The 18,410-nt window shown below is 48.8% G+C and overlaps 1 protein-coding gene and 1 long non-coding RNA gene across 7 annotated transcripts in view; one reads left to right on the top strand and one right to left on the bottom strand.

Moving 5' to 3' along the window:
• Positions 1–16,522, bottom strand: part of ACP7 (acid phosphatase 7, tartrate resistant (putative)) — a 26,956-nt gene extending 10,434 nt beyond the window's left edge. The window contains exons 1-5 of one of the 6 annotated variants that reach the window (XM_074023478.1): positions 16,455–16,522; positions 15,027–15,325; positions 14,534–14,621; positions 1,346–1,546; positions 864–1,046 (exon numbers count right to left, since the gene is read on the bottom strand). In XM_074023478.1, coding sequence (XP_073879579.1) covers positions 864–1,046; positions 1,346–1,546; positions 14,534–14,537 — 388 coding nt within the window. In that variant the 5' untranslated portion in view covers positions 14,538–14,621; positions 15,027–15,325; positions 16,455–16,522. Of the gene's footprint in view, positions 1–863; positions 1,047–1,345; positions 1,547–14,533; positions 14,622–14,822; positions 15,326–15,704; positions 16,130–16,454 lie in introns of those variants that run through there. The other 5 variants (XM_065536594.2, XM_065536595.2, XM_045379966.2 and 2 more) reach the window with 5 other exon arrangements.
• LOC135968693 (uncharacterized) overlaps positions 16,097–18,410 on the top strand; it is a 12,504-nt gene continuing 10,190 nt past the window's right edge. Inside the window, exon 1 of the long non-coding RNA XR_010583635.2 lies at positions 16,097–16,607. This is a non-coding gene — a long non-coding RNA (uncharacterized lncRNA). The remainder of the gene's footprint in view (positions 16,608–18,410) is intronic.

Below are 18,410 nucleotides of genomic sequence, written 5' to 3'. Positions count from 1 at the left end.
TTCTTTGTTTGTTTTTTTTTTTTTTTTTGTGAGACGGAGTCTCCCTCTGCTGCCCAGACTGGTGTGCAGTGGTGCCATCTTGGCTCACTGCAACCTCTGCCTCCCAGGTTCAAGTGATTCTCCTGCCTCAGCCTCCCAAGTAACTGAGATTACAGACACGTGCTACCACACCTGGCTAATTTTTGTAGTTTTAGTAGAGATGGAGTTTCACCATGTTGGCCAGGCTGGTCTCGAACTCCTGACCTCAAGTGATCCACCTACCTTGGCCTCTCAAAGTGCTGGAATTACAGGCATGAGCCACCGCGCCCGGCCCAACATTAGTATTATTATTATTCCTATTTCAGATGGGGAAACTGAGGACCCAGGTCACACAGCTGGCTAGTGAAGATATAGAAATAAAACCTAGGGAGCCTGATTCCAGCGCCTGCACTTTGAAACATGCAATCCCCAATCCCCATTACCCATCTCATTCTCTTCCCCCTCTTAAATAACAGCAGCAATAATAATAAAAACAGCACAAGGACACCAAAGTGCACCTGCACCCTGCCAGGCAACGCGAACTCACGTAGTCATCATAACAGTCCTGCGAACTCGGAACCAGCTTTCTCTCTAATCAAAATACACGGGGGAAAAACCCCTGCTCCTGGCAAGAGTGCCAGAGTTGGGATATTAACCAAAGCAGGCTGGTTGGCCACAGACACCATCTCCGTAGCCAGTCTCATCCCCTGTCCCTTCAGAGACACACTGGCCCCAGCCCTGTCCCCTCCACGGTCCTGGCACCGCCCCCCACCCGCGCTCCCCACACAATCCCTCCGCGTGCGCGCTGACCACCATCCTTCCGCTCGCCCCTGCGGATGCCTCACCCACATGGAGAACGGCGTCGTACATGCCCTGCTGGGTGTCCCTGCGCAGCCGCGGTAAGGCCTTCGGGTTGTCAGCCCCCAGGTCCCCAAACACAGCCAGGCGGGGACTCCAGTGGGCCCCATTCTTGAGGGCCCTGAAGCGGAACCGACGGCTCCAGCCTTGCGCACTGCCACAGCGATAAACTGAAGGGAGAGGAAAATGTCGCAGTCAGCTGGGCCGCCCCAGGACGCTCCCTCCAACCCCATCCTTCCCCAACTGGTGGAGGGGAGGAGATGGGGGGACTGGTTGGGGCTGGCCCATGCCCCTTCGATCTGCCTTCCCCACACCTTCCGTTTTCATCCTGGGGTCTCATACAATAGGCTTGCGGATAGGCAGAGGAGTTACCAGCCTGGCCTGAGCCACCGGCCAGTGGTAGCTTCTAGTCTGTATCCCACTCCTCTTCCCTTTCCCCCTCAAGGGCCCAACCTGGGGGCCCTCTCACCATACTGAACCCCTGGCAGCAGCTTGCGAAGCGTGACTCGGTGTATGTAGAGCTTCCGCCGGAGAATGCCCCCGTCCACAAAGGGGACGAAGGTGCCTTGGGCACGGAGGGGCAGAGGCCCCGACGGCTGCAACCCGAATTGCACTTCAGAGCGGGTTGGGACCCATGTGGTCCAGGTTACAGTCATGGAGCCTGGCTCACCTGGGGAGAAAGGGACAGAGGATAGACCAGGAGTGAGGCCTGGGCAGGGTGGTAGGGATGTGCAGACAAAGTGAGGGGCTTGACCACTGATGACAGTTAGTAGTTAAGGAGACAGGTTCTGGAACTGCCCAAGTTCAATCCCAGCTCTGCCATTTATTCTTCTTCTTCTTTTTTTTTTTTTTTTTTGAGTCGGGGTCTCACTCTGCTGCCCAGGCTGGAGTACAGTGGTGCCATCTCAGCTTACTGCAACCTGTGCCGCCTCCCAGGTTCAAGCGATTCTCCTGCCTCAGCCTCCCGAGTAGCTAGGATTACAAGCATGTGCCACCATGCCTGGCTAATTTTTGCATTTTTAGTAGAGATGTAGTTTTGCCATGTTGGCCAGACTGGTCTTGAACTCCTGACCTCAGGTGATCCACCCACCTTCGCCTCCCAAAGTTCTGGGATTACAGGCATGATCCAGCTCTGCCATTTCTAAGCTGAGCTTCCCTGGGTCACATCACTTCACCTCTCTGAGCCTCAGTTTTCCTGTCTGTAAAATGGAAAAATAATAGTTTCTGCGCTATATGGTTGTTATGAGGCTTAGATGAATAAATATAAGTAAAGCAAATGAAATAGTGCCTAGTACACTTAGGGTTATATGGGGGAACGAGTATTATTATTAATATCATTATTTACTGTGTGCAGGTCTTGTACCAACTATTGTACACACATGATGTCATTTAAAGGTTGCCAGCTTGGGTGTCTGGAGGCCACAGGTGATCTAAAGGGAGACAAGGGCCACCTGTAAGTGAGCAAGGAGTTACAGAGCATGTAGCCAACTGTAGACCCTGCCCTATCTCAAAGGGGCAGCCATCACTCAGATCTGGCGATAGCCACCAAGCAAGCAGGAAACGGGCCCAGTACTAGCAAAGCTATTGACTTTTCTTTTTTCTCGGAGATAGGGTCTCACTATGTTGCCCAGGCTGGAGGTGCAGTGGTGCCATCTTCGCTTACTGCAGCCTTGGCCTCCTGGGCTCAAGCTATCCTCCTGCCTCAGCCTCCCAAGAAGCTGGGACCACAGGCACATGCCACCATGCCCAGTTAATTTTTTTTTTTTTTTGAGGAGGAGTCTTGCTCTGTTGCCCAGGCTGGAGTGTGATGGCGCAATCTCGGCTCACTGCAACCTCCGTGAGATGGTTTGGCTTTGTGTCCCCGCCCAAATCTCATCTTGAATTGTACTCCCATAATTCCTATGTGTTGTGGGAGGGACCAGTGGGAGATTGTTTGAGTCAAGGGGGCAGTTTTCCCCATACTGCTCTCATGGTAGTGAATAAGTCTCACGAGATCTGATGAGTTTATCAGGGGTTTCCACTTTTACTTCTTCCTCATTTTCTCTTGCCACAGCCATGTAAGAAATGCTTTTCACCAGCTGGGTGTATTGGCTCATGCCTGTAAACCCAGCACTTTGGGAGGCCGAGGCGGGCGGATCATGAGGTCAGGAGATCGAGACCATTCTGGCCAACATGGTGAAACCCCATCTCTATTGAAAATACAAAAATTAGCTGGGCATGGTGGCGTGCACCTGTAGTCCCAGCTATTTGGGAGACTGAGGCAGGAGAATTGCTTGAACCAGGGAGACAGAGGTTGCTGTGAGCCAAGATCACGCCACTGCATTCCAGCTTAGCAACAAAGCAAGATTCTGTCTCAAAAAAAAAAAAGAAAAAAGAAATGCCTTTCACCTCTGCCATGATTCTGAGGCCTCCCCAGCCATGTGGAACTGTAAGTCCAATTAAACCTCTTTTTCTTCCCAGTCTCAGGTATGTCTTTATCAACAGCATGAAAACTACTCCTGAAATCTAGGCGGAGGTTCCCAAACCCCAATTCTTGACTTCTGCGCACCTGCAGGCTCAAAACCACGTGGAAGCTGCCAAGGCTTGGGGCTTGCACCCTCTGAAGCCACGGCCCGAGCTCTATGTTGGCCCCTGACAGCCACAGCTGGAGTGGCTAGGATGCAGGACACCAAGTCCCTAGACTGCACACAGCACAGGGACCCTGGGCCCTGCCCATGAAACCATTTTTTCCTCCTAGACCTCTGGGTCTGTGATGACAGGGGCTGCCACAAAGGTCTCTGACATGCCCTGGAGATATTTTCCCCACTGTCTTGGGGATTAACATTGAGCTCCTCATTACTTATGCAAATATCTGCAGCCAGTTTGAATTTCTCCTCAGAAAATGGGATTTTATTTTCTATCCCATCATCAGGCTGCAAATTTTCTGAACTTTCATGCTCTCCTTCCCTTTTAGAATTGAATGCCTTTAATAGCACATGTTGAATGCTTTGCTGCTTAGAAACTTCTTCCACCAGATACCCTAAATCATCTCTCTCAAGTTCAAAGTTCCAATAATCTCTAGGGCAGGGGCAAAATGCCACCAGTTTCTTTGCTAAAAGCTAACAAGAGTCACCTTTGCTCCAGTTCCCAACATGTTCCTCATCTCCACCTGAGAGCACCTCTGCCTGGATTTCATTGTCCATATCATCATCAGTATTTTTGTCAAAGTCATTCAACCGAGTCTCTAGGAAGTTCCAAATTTTCCCACATTTTCCTGTCTCCTTCTGAGCCCTCTAAACTGTTCCGACCTCTGTCTGTTACCCAGTTCCAAAGTTGCTTTCACATTTTCAGGTATCTTTTCAGCAACACCCCACTCTACTGGTACCAACTTACTATATTAGTCCATTTTCATGCTGCTGATAAAGACATACCCTTACATGGTGGTGGCAAGAGAAAATGAGGAAGAAGCAGAAGCGGAAACCCCTGATAAAACCATCAGTCTCAGGCCGGGCGCGGTGGCTCAAGCCTGTAACCTTAGCAGTTTGGGAGGCTGAGACGGGCGGATCACGAGGTCAGGAGATCGAGACCAACCTGGCTAACATGGTGAAACCCCATCTCTACTAAAAAAATACAAAAAACTAGCTGGCCATGGTGGCGGGCGCCTGTAGTCCCAGCTACTCAGGAGGCTGAGGAGGAGAATGGCGTAAACCCGGGAGGCGGAGCTTGCAGTGAGCTGAGATCCAGCCACTGCACTCCAGCCTGGGCGACAGAGGGAGACTCCGTCTCAAAAAAAAAAAAAAAAGCCATCAGTCTCATGAGACTTATTCACTACCACGAGAACAGTAAGGGGGAAACTGCCCCCATGATTCAACTGATCTCCCTTCAGGTCCCTCTCACAACATGTGGGAATTATGGGTGTACAATTCAAGATGAGATTTTGGTGGGACACAGAGCCAAACCGTATCATTCTGTCCCTGGCCCCTCCAAATTTCATACCCTCATATTTCAAAATCAATCATGCCTTCCCAACAGTCCCCCAAAAGCATTAACCCAAAAGTCCACAGTCCAAAGTCTCATGTGAGACAAGTCAAGACCCTTTCAACTATGAGCCTGTAAAATGAAAAGCAAGCTAGTTACTTCCTAGATACAATGGGGATACAGGTATTGGGTAAACACAGCCATTCCTAATGGGAGAAATTGGCCAAAACAAAGAGGTTAAAGGGCCCATGCGAGTCCAAAATCCAGCAGGGCAGTCAAATTTTAAAGCTCCAAAACGATTTCATTTGACTCCAGGCCTCACATGCAGGTCATGCTGGTGCAAGAGGTGGGTTCCCATTGCCTTGTGCAGCTCTGCCCCTGGGGCTTTGCAGGGTACAGCCTCCCTCCTGGCTGCTTTCACAGGCTGGCATTGAGTGTCTGCAGCTTTTCTAGGAGCACAGTGTAAGCTGTCGGTGGATCTACCATTCTGGGGTCTGGAGGACGGTGGCCCTCTTTTCACAGCTCCACTAGGTGGTGCCCCAGTAGGGACTCTGTGTGGGGGTTCCAGCCCCACATTTGAAGTGATTCTCCTGCCTCAGCCTCCTGAGTAACTGGGATTACAGGTGCATGCCACCACGCCTGGCTAATTTTTGTATTTTTAGTAGAGACAGGGTTTCACCATGTTGGCCAGGCTGGTCTTGAACTCCTGACCTCATGATCCGCCCACCTCAGCCTCCCAAAGTGCTGGGATTACAGGCATGAGCCACCACGCCCAGCCTAGAACACATCTCTACACGGTGGTTTTTATATCCCAGGAGCATATATAGATAGATATGAAAATCCAGATTTTGAAGTGATAGCTTCAAATTCTTAAATGTTAGCACCCAAGTCAAGGTTTTAAAAATACCGTGTGGTGTAGTGTAATGTTAAGAGTTCTTCCTCCAGTCATACAAAAATGCATGTGCTCAGGGTTATTTATGGCAGTACTCTTTGTAATTGCAAAATACGGGAAACAACCTAAATGCCCATATTTAGGAGAGTGACTGAATAACATCCACACAATGGTGTAAAAAAGAATGAGGACAAGCTCCAAGAATTGCTATGAAATGTTTCCAGGACATATTGTTATACCAAAATAAGCAAAGTGCATAAGAGTATAGTTAGCTGCCCTTAATGTAAGGGGGTATAAGAAAATATGGAGGTGTCTCTGCTCATTTGTACAAAAGAAATACACCAGGTACTAAAGGATACACCAGGTACTAAAGAGATGAATTACTTACAGGGGATGGGTGGAAAATGAGGTAGAAAAAAAGAGGAGGCCAGACGTGTATTCCCAGCACGTTGGAAGGCCGAGGTGGCTAGATCACTTTGAGGCCAGGAGTTTGAGACCAGCCTGGCCAACACGGTGAAACTCCGTCTCTACTAAAAATGCAAAAATTAGCTGGGCGTGGTGGCTCACACTTGCAATCCCAGCACTTTGGGAGGTTCAGGCAGGTAAATCACTTAAGGTCAGGAGTTCGAGACCAGCCTGGCAACCTGGTCTCTACTAAAAATATAAAAATTAGCCGGGCATGGTGGTGCATGCCTGTAATCCCAGCTACTCAGGAGGCTGAGGCAGAAGAATCACTTGAACCCAGGAGGCAGAGGTTGCAGTGAGCCGAGATTGTGCCACTCAGTGCACTCCTGGGTGACAGAGCAAGACCCGTCTCAAAAAAAAAAAAAAAAAAGAGAAAGAATGGGGGCTGGGGAAGGAGGGGAAGGAAGGAAGGAAGGAAGGAAGGAAGGAAGGAAGGAAGGAAGGAAGGAAGGAAAAGAGAAAGAAAGGAAGGGAGAGAGAGAAAGGAAGGAAGGAAAAAGAAGAGAGAAAGAAAAGAAAGAAAGAAGAAAGAAAGAGAAAAGAAGGAAAGAAAGAAAGAAAGAAAGAAAAAGAAAGAAAGAAAGAAAAGAAAGAAAGAAAGACAGAAAAGAAAGAAAAAAAGCGGGGGGGCAGGCTCAGTGGCTCACACCTGTAATCCCAGCACTTTGGGAGGCCAAGGCAGGTGGATCACTTGAGGTCAGAAGTTCGAGACCAGCCTGGCCAATATGGCGAAACCCCATCTCTACTAAAAATACAAAAATTAGCCGGGTTTGGTGGCACACGCCTGTAGTCCCAGCTACTCAGGAGGCTGAGACAGGAGAATTGCTTGAACCCGGGAGGCGGAGGCTGCAGCGAGCTGAGATCATACCACTGCACTCCAGCCTGGCAAGACAGAGCAAGGCTCTGTCTCAAATAAATAAATAAATAAATAAATAAATGAAAGGGGGAATGGGAACAGAGGAACAGAGTAGTAGGGATGAAGAAACAGAGACACTTATCTGAGTCAGGCTTTTCGTATAAGTTTGACTCCTGAAACTGTAGTCGTGTTTCACGTTTCCCTCACACACCCACAAAATAAACAAAACTATCAGGATATGGGGGGAACCCAATGTGGAATAGAGACACTAATAAGTGGACCTAACCAGATAAAAAAATGAATAACATAACCATGTGGAAAGGGGTAAGGAAGAAAAACAACTGCAAGAAACAGTGTCCTAAGTGGGTATTATTATAAGGCAAAAGACGAAAAGGACTGTGCATAAAGGCTGTCAACTTGGCATTGAGTGCTTCTCACAGGCATACCCGTAAATGATTCTGAAACTGATATATATATATATTTATACCAAGTTTCACACTTGTTGCCAAGGCTGGAGTGCAATAGCACGATTTTGGCTCACTGCAACCTCTGCCTCCTGAGTTGAAGTGATTCTCCTGCCTCAGCCCCCCAAGTATCTGGGATTACAGGCACGCACCACCATGCCCAGCTAATTTTTGTATTTTTAGTAGAGATGGGGTTTTACAGCGTTGGCCAGGCTGGTCTTGACTCCTGACCTCAGGTGATCCATCCACCTCGGCCTCTCAAAGTGCTGAGATTACAGGCGTGAGTCACCACACCCAGCTGTAACTGCTTTATGTATACACTAGGATTGAACAAATAAATATATTGTAGACAGTAAGAGTCAAGTTTCTGAGTGTTAGAGAAAGAAGTTACAAATAAGGAAAGATGAGGCTAAAATAAACCCATGATCCTGGGCTGAAATCAGGGATATCAGTAAGATCTCATGGTAATTTTTTTTTTTTGAGTTGGAGTCTCGCTCTGTTGCCCAGGCTGGAGGGCAGTGGTGCGATCTTGGTTCACTTGAACCCACCTCCCGGGTTCAAGTGATTCTCCTGCCCCAGCCTCCTGAGTGGCTGGGATTACAGATACATGCCACCATGCCTAGCTAATTTTTTGTATTTTTGGTAGAGATGGGGTTTCACTATGTTGGCCAGGCTGGTCTCAAACGCCTGACCTCAAGTGATCCACCTGCCTCGGCCTCCCAAAGTGCTGAATCACCGTGGCCGGCCAGGTAATTAATTTTATACAGATTTGGTCGGGCGCAGTGGCTCACGCTTGTAATCCCAGCACTTTGGGAGGCCGAGAGGGGCGGATCACGAGGTCAAGAGATCGAGACCATCCTGGCAAACATGGTGAAACCCCGTCTCTACTAAAAATACAAAAAAAATTAGCCGGGCGTGGTGGCAGACGCCTGTAGTCCCAGCTTCTGGGGAGGCTGAGGCAGGAGAATGGCGTGAACCCAGGAGGCAGAGCTTGCAGTGAGCCGAGATTGCGCCACTGCACTTCAGCCTGGGCAACAGAGCAAGACTCCGTCTCAAAAAAAAAAAAAAAAATTTATACAGATTCAAACATAGATGTGTGAACATGAAGCTTTATGTACATGCATGTATTGCCTCGCTGTGTTTGTTGAGAGGAACTAGAAGCTATGACATCTCAGTGGCAATGAGCACACCTAGTGCCCAGATATTAGTTTCTAAATACCCATTCTCCAATAAAAAGGAACTGGAGGGCTGGGTGCAGTGGTTCACGCCTGTAATCCCAGTACTTTGGGAGGCTGAGCAGGTCGATCACAAGGTCAGGAGTTCGAGACCAGCCAGACTGACATGGTGAAACTCCATCTCTACTAAAAATACAAAAATCAGCTGGGCTTGGTGGTGCACGCCTGTAGTCCCAGCTACTCGGGAGGCTGAGGCAGGAGAATCCCTTGAACCCGGGAGGCAGAGGTTGCTGTGAGCCGAGATCACGCCACTGTACTCCAGCCTGGGTGACAAGAGTGAAATTCCATCTCAAAAAAAAAAAAAGAAACTGGAACTCGTTGTGGGAAATAGGTGCTTCCAAGGATGGAACAGGAAATATACAAGAGGAGCCTGGAATTATTTGTGATGTCATCAAGTGAGGAAGTACTCAGAAATGATGGAGGCTTGTTGTAACAACACAGAACCCAATCTGAAGGAATTCTGAGAGACCAAATCTGGGACAATCATAACATCAGATTTTTCACCCATGGAATAAAATGGATATCCATGAGTCCATGATATAAATAAATCATTGAATAAATTAATGAAGGGATCAGGAAGGGATAGCTTTTTCTTAAAATAAAATTTCAATTAGATGGAAGGAGCTACTATATTGAATAGGAACAATAGACCAAAAAAAAAAAAAATAGAAGTGTGGAGGCTGGGTACAGTAGCTCACATCTATAATCCCTACACTTTGGGAGGCTGAGGCAGGTGGATTGCTTGAGCCCAGGAGTTCCAGACCAGCCTGGGCAACATGGTGAAACCCTGTCTCTACAAAAATGCAAAAATTGCCAGGCATGGTGGTGCATCCCTGTAGTCCCAGCTACTCAGGAGGCAGAGGTGAGAAGGTCACTTGAGCCCGGGAGGTAAGGGTTGCAATGAGCTGAGATTGTGCCACTGCACTCCAGCCTGGGTGACAGAGCAAGACTCTGTCTCAAAATAAATAAATAAATAAATAAATAAATAAATAAATAAATAAATTAGAAGTTATTAGCCGGGCGCAGTGGCTCACGCCTGTAATTCTAACACTTTGGGAGGATGAGGTAGGCAGATTGCCTGAGCTCAGGAGTTCGAGACCAGCCTGGGCAACACAGTGAAACCCCGTCTCTTCTAAAATGCAAAAACTTGTCCAGGCGTGGTGGCGTGCACCTGTAATCCCCACTACATGAGAGGTTGAGGCAAGAGAATTGCTTGAACCTGGGAGGTGGAGGTTACAGTGAGCCGAGATCGCGCCACTGCACTCTAGCCTGGGCAACAGAGCAAGACTCCGTCTCAAAAACAAAACAAAACAAAAGTTATAAAATTTAAAAGGAAAAAAAAAAAAGGAGGGAATTAGAAAATTAGAAAATCACCATTAGGCAAACACCACATTGATAATTGTTGCCAATAAGATCCACTGATGGATGCTAAAATTAGTGAGCAAACATTGAGGAGAAATGGGATTTGCATTGTCTTGAGCCATCTCCCTCAAGATATTTATTAACTACAAAGAGAAGAATAATTACTTTATAGAGGAGAAACCCAGCAGGCACCTCCTTAATGAAACAATCTGGGTCAACATCAGTAAGTCACAACAATAAGTCATAGCCACATCTTGATCCTTCATATCATGCACCAAGAAGGGCACAACATCACGTCTATGATAGTCTTGCCAAAAATACATAACTTAATTCCAGTCATGAGAAAGTATCAGACAAACCCCAAACGAGAGATACTGTATGAAATAGCTGATCAGTACTCAGTAATACCAAGATCATGAAAGACAAGGGAAGACTGAGAAACTAATGGATGGGAGGAGACTAGGGAGGCACAACCGCTAAATGCAGTGTGAGACCCCGGATCAGATTCTGGAAGGGGAAATGGACATTAGAAGAAAAACGGGTGAAATTCAAATGAGATCTGTAGTTTAGTTAACAGTATTGTACCAATCTTGATTTCTTGGTTTTAATCATTGTACCATGGTTACATAAAATGTTAACATCAGGGGAAACCGAGTGAGGGGAGACAGGAACTCTGTAATATTTTTGGAACGTTTCTGCTAAATCTAAAAGTGGTACAAAATTAAAGAGTTTTAAAATAGGCCGGGCACAGTGGCTCATGCCTGTAATCCCAGCACTTTGGGAGGCTGAGGTGGGTGAATCATTTGAGGCCAGGAGTTCAAGATCAGCCTGCCCAACGTAGCGAAACCCCGTCTCTACTGAAAAATACAAAAATTAGGGGCCGGGTGCAGTGGTTTATGCCTGTAATCCCACCGCTTTGGGAGGCTAAGGTGGACGGATCACTTGAGGTCAGGAGTTCAAGACCAGCCTGGGCAACACGGTGAAACCCCTGTCTCTATTAAAATACAAAAATTAGCCGGGCTTAGTGGCATGCACTTGTAGTCCCATCTATTTGAGAGGCTGAGGCAGGAGAATCGCTTGAACCTGGGAGGTGGAGGTTGTAGTGAGCCAAGATCGCACCACTGCACTCTAGCCTGGGCAGCAGAGTGAGACTCCAACTCAAAAACCAAAAAAATACAAAATACAAAAGTACAAAAATCAGCCAGGCATGGTGACACGCGCTGGTAGTCCCAGCTACTTGGGAGGCTGAGGCAGGAGAATCCCTTGAACGTGAGAGGCAGAGGTTGCAGTGAGCCAAGACTGCACCACTGCACTCCAGCCTGGGCGACAGAGTGAGACTCTGTCTCAAAACAAACAAACCCACAAAGATCGTGGGCTCCTGAACCAGCCTGCCAGCATTCAGATTCCCAGGCTATGTGAACTGGGGTCAGACTCTTCCCCTGCTATGGGTCTCAGTTTTACTCTCTTGTCAAACGGGAGTAGCAATGGTACCTACAGCTTAAGGTGGATACCAGGTTAAACGAGTTATCCATCTAGAGCACTTATAAGCATGTACTTGCCATTGTTATTGTGTAGGATGAAAAAGGACAGCCATGATCTCACTGGATTGCCACGGCAGCACTATGAAATGGGTTTTTACTGCCTTTCCCATTTTTACAGAGGCCTCCAGGCAAAGTGCTTTGTCCAAGGTCACTAGACCGGCAAATGCCAAGCCAGTTCATTCATGTGGTTTCTGATTCCACATTGCAACTAACCTTTAAGAAACTCTTTCTCTCCTGGGCATGGTAGCTCACCCCTGTCTTCCCAGCACTTTGGGATGCTGAGGTGGGAGAATCACTTGAGCCCAGGAGTTTGAGACTAGCCTGGACAACACGGTGAGACCTTATCTCTATAAAAAATAAAAAGAATTAGCCAGGCATGGTAGTGCACGTCTGCACTACTCCAGCTACTCAGGAGGCTGAGTCAGGAGGAGCACATGTGTCCAGAAGTTAGAGGTTGCAGTAAGCTATGATTGCGCCATTGCATTCCAGTGTGGGTGACAGAGTGAGATCCTATCTAAAAAAAAAAAGAAGAAACTATCTTCTTTGAAGACGTAAAAGACATGAAAAACAAGGAAAGATAAGGAATAACTGAGGAACTGTCACAGATAGAAAAGAGTAGGACTAGAGCCTGGCACGGTGGCTCACGCCTGTAATCCCAGCACTTTGGGAGGCTGAGGTGGGTGGATCACCTGAGGTCGGGAGTTCAAGGCCAACCAGGCCAACATGGTGAAACCCCATCTCTACTAAAAATATAAAAATTAGCCGGGCGTGGTGGTGTGTGTGCCTGTAATCCCAGATACTTGGGAGGCTGAGGCAGGAGAATCACTTGAACCCAGGAGGCAGAGCTTGCAGTGAGCCAAGATCATGCCATTGCACTCCAGCCTGGCCAATACAGTGAGGCTCCATCTCAAAAAAAAAAAAAAAAAAAAAATTAGCTGGGCATGGTGTCATGCCCCTGTGGTCCCAGCTATTTGAGAGACTGAGGTGGGAGGATCGCTTGAGTCTGAAAGTCGAGGCTGCAGTGAGCCATGTTTGTGCTACTGCACTCCAGTGCCAAACCCTGACAAAGCCAAACCCTGTGTCAAAAAACAAACAAACAACTGTTCTCCCTGTTTCAACCACGTGTCTGTGCAAGAACAGATTTTCTTCACAGGCAAAATCCAAAACAACAAATCACAACAGACTAAAATGAAAACAGATCTGAGGAGAATCCAGGTGTCAGTTACCAAACCAGATACTAAAGAGATTTTAGGCCAGGCGCAGTGGCTCGTGCCTATAATCCCAGCACTTTGGGAGGCTGAGACCAGAGGATTGCTTGAGCTTAGGGGTTCAAGACCAGCCTGGGCAACATGGTGAAATTCCATCTCTATAAAAAATACAAAAGCTAGCCAGGTATGGTGGTGGGTGCCTGTAATCTCAGCTACTCGGGAGGCTGAGGTGGGAGAATCGCTTGAACCCTGCAGGGCGGAGGCTGCAGTGAGTGAAGATTGTGCCACTACACTCCAACCTGGGTGACAGAGTGGGACCCTGTCTCAAAAGAGTAAAAAATAAAAGATTTTTAAAAGATGCAAGCAATGTCACTCTCCTCACTCAATTTCTTCTCTTGCAAAATACAGTTTTTTCATTAAAAATATCATTTACATTAATACAGAAGATATTTGTTATTGTTAATTTTAAATGACAATAAAAAATTTTAAATGCCTCAGTTTTAATACCTCATTTAGAAAATATTGTTCCATCCTGGCTAACCCGGTGAAACCCCGTCTCTACTAAAAAATACAAAAAATTAGCCGGGCGAGGTGGCGGGCGCCTGTAGTCCCAGCTACTCGGGAGGCTGAGGCAGGAGAATGGCGTGAACCTGGGAGGCGGAGCTTGCAGTGAGCTGAGATCCGGCCACTGCACTCCAGCCTGGGCGACAGAGCGAGACTCCGTCTAAAAAAAAAAAAATAGAAAATATTGCTAGCTATAGTGCACATAAGCTAAAGTTCTTTGAAGTTCTCCGTAAGTTTTAGCAGTGTAAAACAGTTCTGAGATTAACAGTGTAAAACAAATAGTCCTGAGATTTAAAGTGTATGGAAATTGCTGCTACATACCAAGCTCGGTTCTGTCCCACCAACCCTTTTTTTTTTGAGACAGGGTCTTACTCTGTCACCCAGGTTGGAGTGTAGTGGCATGATCTTGGCTCACTGCAACCTTTGCCTCCTGGGCTCAAGTGACCCTCTTGCCTCAGCTCCCCAAGTAGCTGAGACTACAGGCGTGAGCCACCATGCACAGCTAATTTTTTTATTTTTTAAATTTTTTTGTAGAGATGGGGTTTCACCATGTTACCTAGGCTGGTCTTGAACCCCTGAGGTCAAGTGATCCACCCACCTCAGCATCCCAAAGTGCTGGGATTACAGGCATGCACCATCATGCCCAGCCTCCACCACATTTTTTTTTTTTAAAGACAGGATTCTCTCTGTTGCCCAGGCTGGAGTGTAGTGGCCAATCATGGCTCACTGCAGCCTTGAACTCCTGGGCTCAAGCGATCCTCCCACCTCAGTCTCCCAAGTAGCTGGGACTACAGGTGCTTGCCACCACACATGACTAAGATTTTTTTCTTTTTTCCTAAGAGGCAGAGGTCTCACTATGTTTCCTAGGCTGGTCCCAAACTCGTGACCTCAAGTGATTCTCCTGCCTCAGCCTCCCAAACTGCTAAGGCTACAGGTGTGAGCCCCCACACCCAGCCTCAGTTCTGCCTCTTTACAGGTAGCAACTCATTTACACCTCACCATGAGGTTGCACTAATATCACCCCATTATCCAGATGAGGAGGCTGAGGCCAGAGAGGTTAAGCCACTTGCCCAAGATCAGGCAGCAGGTACATAGCAAAGATGGGATTCTAACCCATTTGGGCTGGGTGCCGAGGGTCCAGAGTCCAAGCTCTTGCCCTGACAGTGGAAGGATCCTAATCAAAGATTGGGAGGCAGCCATCCTGGTGGGGAAGAGGAGAGGAGGGATGGAGAAGGGGCTGGGTAATCCAGCTCTGTTATCACTCATCCACTGGTTCCTTCCAAAACTGGCTCTGAGGCCTACTGTGCACAAACGAACAAATGTGCCAGGTCCCAGAAGCGCAACAGAGATGCAATGAACAAAGACAGCAGCAGCCCCCTTAGGAGAGCAGGAGAGCACTCACTGCGGGCTGGGCACCGTGATCATTCCGCACACTTCCAGGTGTACCACGGCCTGTACTTCCCATTCCACAGAGGCAGATGACAGAGGCTCGGGAGAAATGAGCCACCTGCTTAGGGGCTCACGGTGGGGATTCCTGAACCCTCAAACAATGAAGCACCGCTGGGCCTCGCTGGGAGAGGCGTAGAAAGGGGTCAGGGACACTTACCTGGGTAAGACAGATGGACTTGCTCTGGGGCAGCGCTGGGGGCCCCTGGGGACCCCTGGACTCCCAAGGAGAATAGCAGGAGTAGAGAGCAACAGGACCAGTAGCCAGGAAGGGGGTGCATGGTGGTGGGGTGGTGACCGCAGACAGGGGAAAAGTGGAGGGACTGAGGAGGTCACCTCCCCACAGGTACAGCAGGAAGGGCTGGGAGGTTGGGGAATGGAGGATGATCTGGCAGTCCTCTGGGGGACAGAGGCAGGAGGGCAGGGAGGTCTCCTTCAAGACGGGTGGTTATCCAGACGCTGGAGAGAAACCAAAAATAAGAATGGCTAAGGAGCAGCAGCAGAGCTCTCTGAGCCTCACTCACAGTGTGCCAACCGCTTGACATAGATGAACTCACAGAAGCCTCATGACATTGCTATGAGGTGGTGTCTGTGAGCATCGTCATCCCCATATCACAGATGAGGAAACTGGGCAGCTGAGTGATTCAACTGCACAGCTAGGATGCGATAGAGCCAGGATTTGAACCCAGGAGGGCCTGATTCCGGAGCCTTGCTCCTAACCAGAGCTCACTCTCAGTGCTGGGGGCCTGGGAGTGGGGTGGAGGCTGTGTAGGAGGTTGCATTCGGCAGCCCCATCCCCAGCTCTCCATCCTGCTGTTAGAAACCCCAGTTCTCCTACCTACTCCCGAGATTCCAAGTATTCCTGCCTGCTCCCGGGATCTCGCCTCTCTACTCCATCCTTAGCCTTCCATTTTGCTCCTAGTGACCCCAATCCTCCCACCCCCAGATCCTTTAAGTCCATCCTGGCCAGAGCGGCCGCATCCTTTCTCCCCATCCCCAGCGTCCCTGCCCTTCCACCATCTGTTCCCACCCGCCTTCTCCCCAGCGCTTCCCCGCCTGCTCCAGCTCTGTCTCCAGCTGCCAGGCTGGAGCCGGGTCGGGACCATCCGGGAGCGGGGGTGCCCTCCCGGACCCCGGCTCACCCTCGGGGGCGCCAGCTTGCCCGCACGCGCCTCTCCAGCCACCAGCGCCGCCCCGGTATTTATGAGTTCGTGGGTGCCGAGGCCTCTCGCCGCCTACAGCCGTCCCAGCCCCGGAAGAGCCGGTCGCCTCGGGGTGACAGCCTCCCTAGACAGCCAGGGCCCCGGGTCCCACAGGTCCTGCCGGTCCTGGGCGCCCCACACCCACCCACCCGCCCACCGCCCCCCCCAGGGCGTGGCGCGGGAAGGGGGACCCAGGAAGGCTGGGTGCGTTTCGGCCGCCACCTCCGCGCCGGCCACCAGGTGAGCGCCCGGCAGGTAAGCCTGCGCTCATCCTTCAGGCGCCCACTTTTCAGCTGGGGGGCCCCCAGGGCACGGACACCGGCCCCTACCCTGGCCCTGCCCCATCCCCAGGTACCCAGATGTGCAGGTACCGGGGGATCCCCAACCTTTCCAGCCTTGCTGCATCTTCCTCGCAATTCCTTCCGGCTTCCTTCCTCTCCATGCTGAGCCCACTGACTCCTCCTCAGAAGCCCGGGACAACCCGAAAACAAAACTAGAATCCCGGAATTGCAGTGGGTTTTCTGAGCTGTTCGACCTAGGTGAGTTACTCAACGTCGCTGGACCTCGGGTTTTTTCACCTGTGAAAAGGAGGTGATGATCGTATACACCCTGTGGGCTGTTGTGAGGAGTAAACGAGTTGCTGCATGAAATTTCATGCTGATAACAGGGCCCGGCCCAGAGTAAGGGTTTGATAAGAATCAGCTGTTCTTTTTATCGTATTAATGCATGAACTCCAGAAACTGACGTCTAGGGAACAAGTTAGGGTTCTCCCCTGTAAACTTTTGCAAACTGTTTGAATGTGAGGAGTGGCTGCCACAAAAGGACAAGCAGGAAAGATCTGGGGGGCCCGAATTTCCAGTCGTTTCCCCTCCCTGAACGCAGATACAATGACCCGCCACTACTGGGCTTTGTAAATTCAGAGCATATAGGCTTCTACTGATGGTGGACACCAATTTCAGAAATTGGCACTAGGAGTGTGGGAAAATCAAAATGAGCCCTTTGACTGTTTGAGTTTTTTTTTTTCCTTCCCACTCCCAGAGTCTCCATTACAGCCTAAAATATAACGAAAGTAGCTCTCATAGCCAAACTTGAATACCTGCCACTCCTGTGGCCCCCAATTATAACCTCCCCTTATTCTTAGTTCTTCCAGAATGGGAGGTTCCTAAGCTTTTTTGTCCTAAAGATGCCTATGGCAAGCTGGTCAAGCCCTTCGCAGAATCATATTGTTACATGTATAAAATAAATACACAGAAATACAAAGGAAACCAGTGTTATTGTGATATAAGGTGTAGGGGTGTGTGTGTGTGTGTGTGTGTGTGTGTGTGTGTGTGTGTGTGGTTTTTGTTTTGAGACAGAGTCTCGCTCAGTTGCCCAGGCTGGAGTGCAGTGACACAATCTCGGCTCACTATAACCTCTGCCTCCTGGGTTCAAGCGATTTTCCAGCCTCGGCCTTCCAAGTAGCTGGGACTACAGGCATGAAACACCGTGCCTGGCTGAAAACGACAAGTTTTAAAAACACACGAATATACATGCATATATTTCTATTAGCCATCAGAGTGATGACATTATCACAGGTCAGGTAGTCACTGGAGAATGAAAAGGACAAACATCTTAGTATGATTATGAAAATACTTTTGACCTCACTAACCCCCTGAGAAAGGTCTTGGGGACCCACAGGTGTCCCCAGACCCATTTTGAGAACTGCTAGATTAAAGCGTAGTAAAAGGAGAGGTAAAAAAAAATTCCCCTATCCTTCACATAGCTCCTGAATTCCCAACCACCAGCCCAGGTGAAAAAAACCCACTGGAATTGCCTCTGGTTGGACCCTGACTGGCAGATGAGGGCTTATAGCTCAGGTATAAGCTTGTGGTGGGGAACGGAGCATTGACTCTGGGGCTAGATGGCCTGCTTATAAATGGATCTTCAGCATTGACTAACTTAGACAAGTGATTTAACCGCAAGGTGCCTCAGTTTCCCCATCTGTGAAATGGGAACAATAGTAGCGCCTTATAGGGTTGTTGCAAGGATTAAATAATAAACCCCTTAGAACAGTGCCTAGCACAGAGCAAGTGCCCCCATACAATCTTCTAATTATCATTATCATAATTATCATTATAATAATTAGAAGATTATTATCAATAATTATTATCAATAATCTTCTAATTATTACCAAGACATCTAGTCTGCCCAGTTAGTAAGACAGAGTTGTTTTTTTTTTTTTTTTTTTTGAGACGGAGTCTCGCTCTGTCGCCCAGGCTGGAGTGCAGTGGCCGGATCTCAGCTCACTGCAAGCTCCGCCTCCCGGGTTTACGCCATTCTCCTGCCTCAGCCTCCCGAGTAGC

Source organism: Macaca fascicularis, chromosome 19, assembly GCF_037993035.2.
Source record: "Macaca fascicularis isolate 582-1 chromosome 19, T2T-MFA8v1.1".
Taxonomy (NCBI): Eukaryota; Metazoa; Chordata; class Mammalia; order Primates; family Cercopithecidae; genus Macaca; species Macaca fascicularis.
Note: the sequence above shows the minus strand (reverse complement) of the source record. Positions and strands in the feature narration are given on the sequence as shown.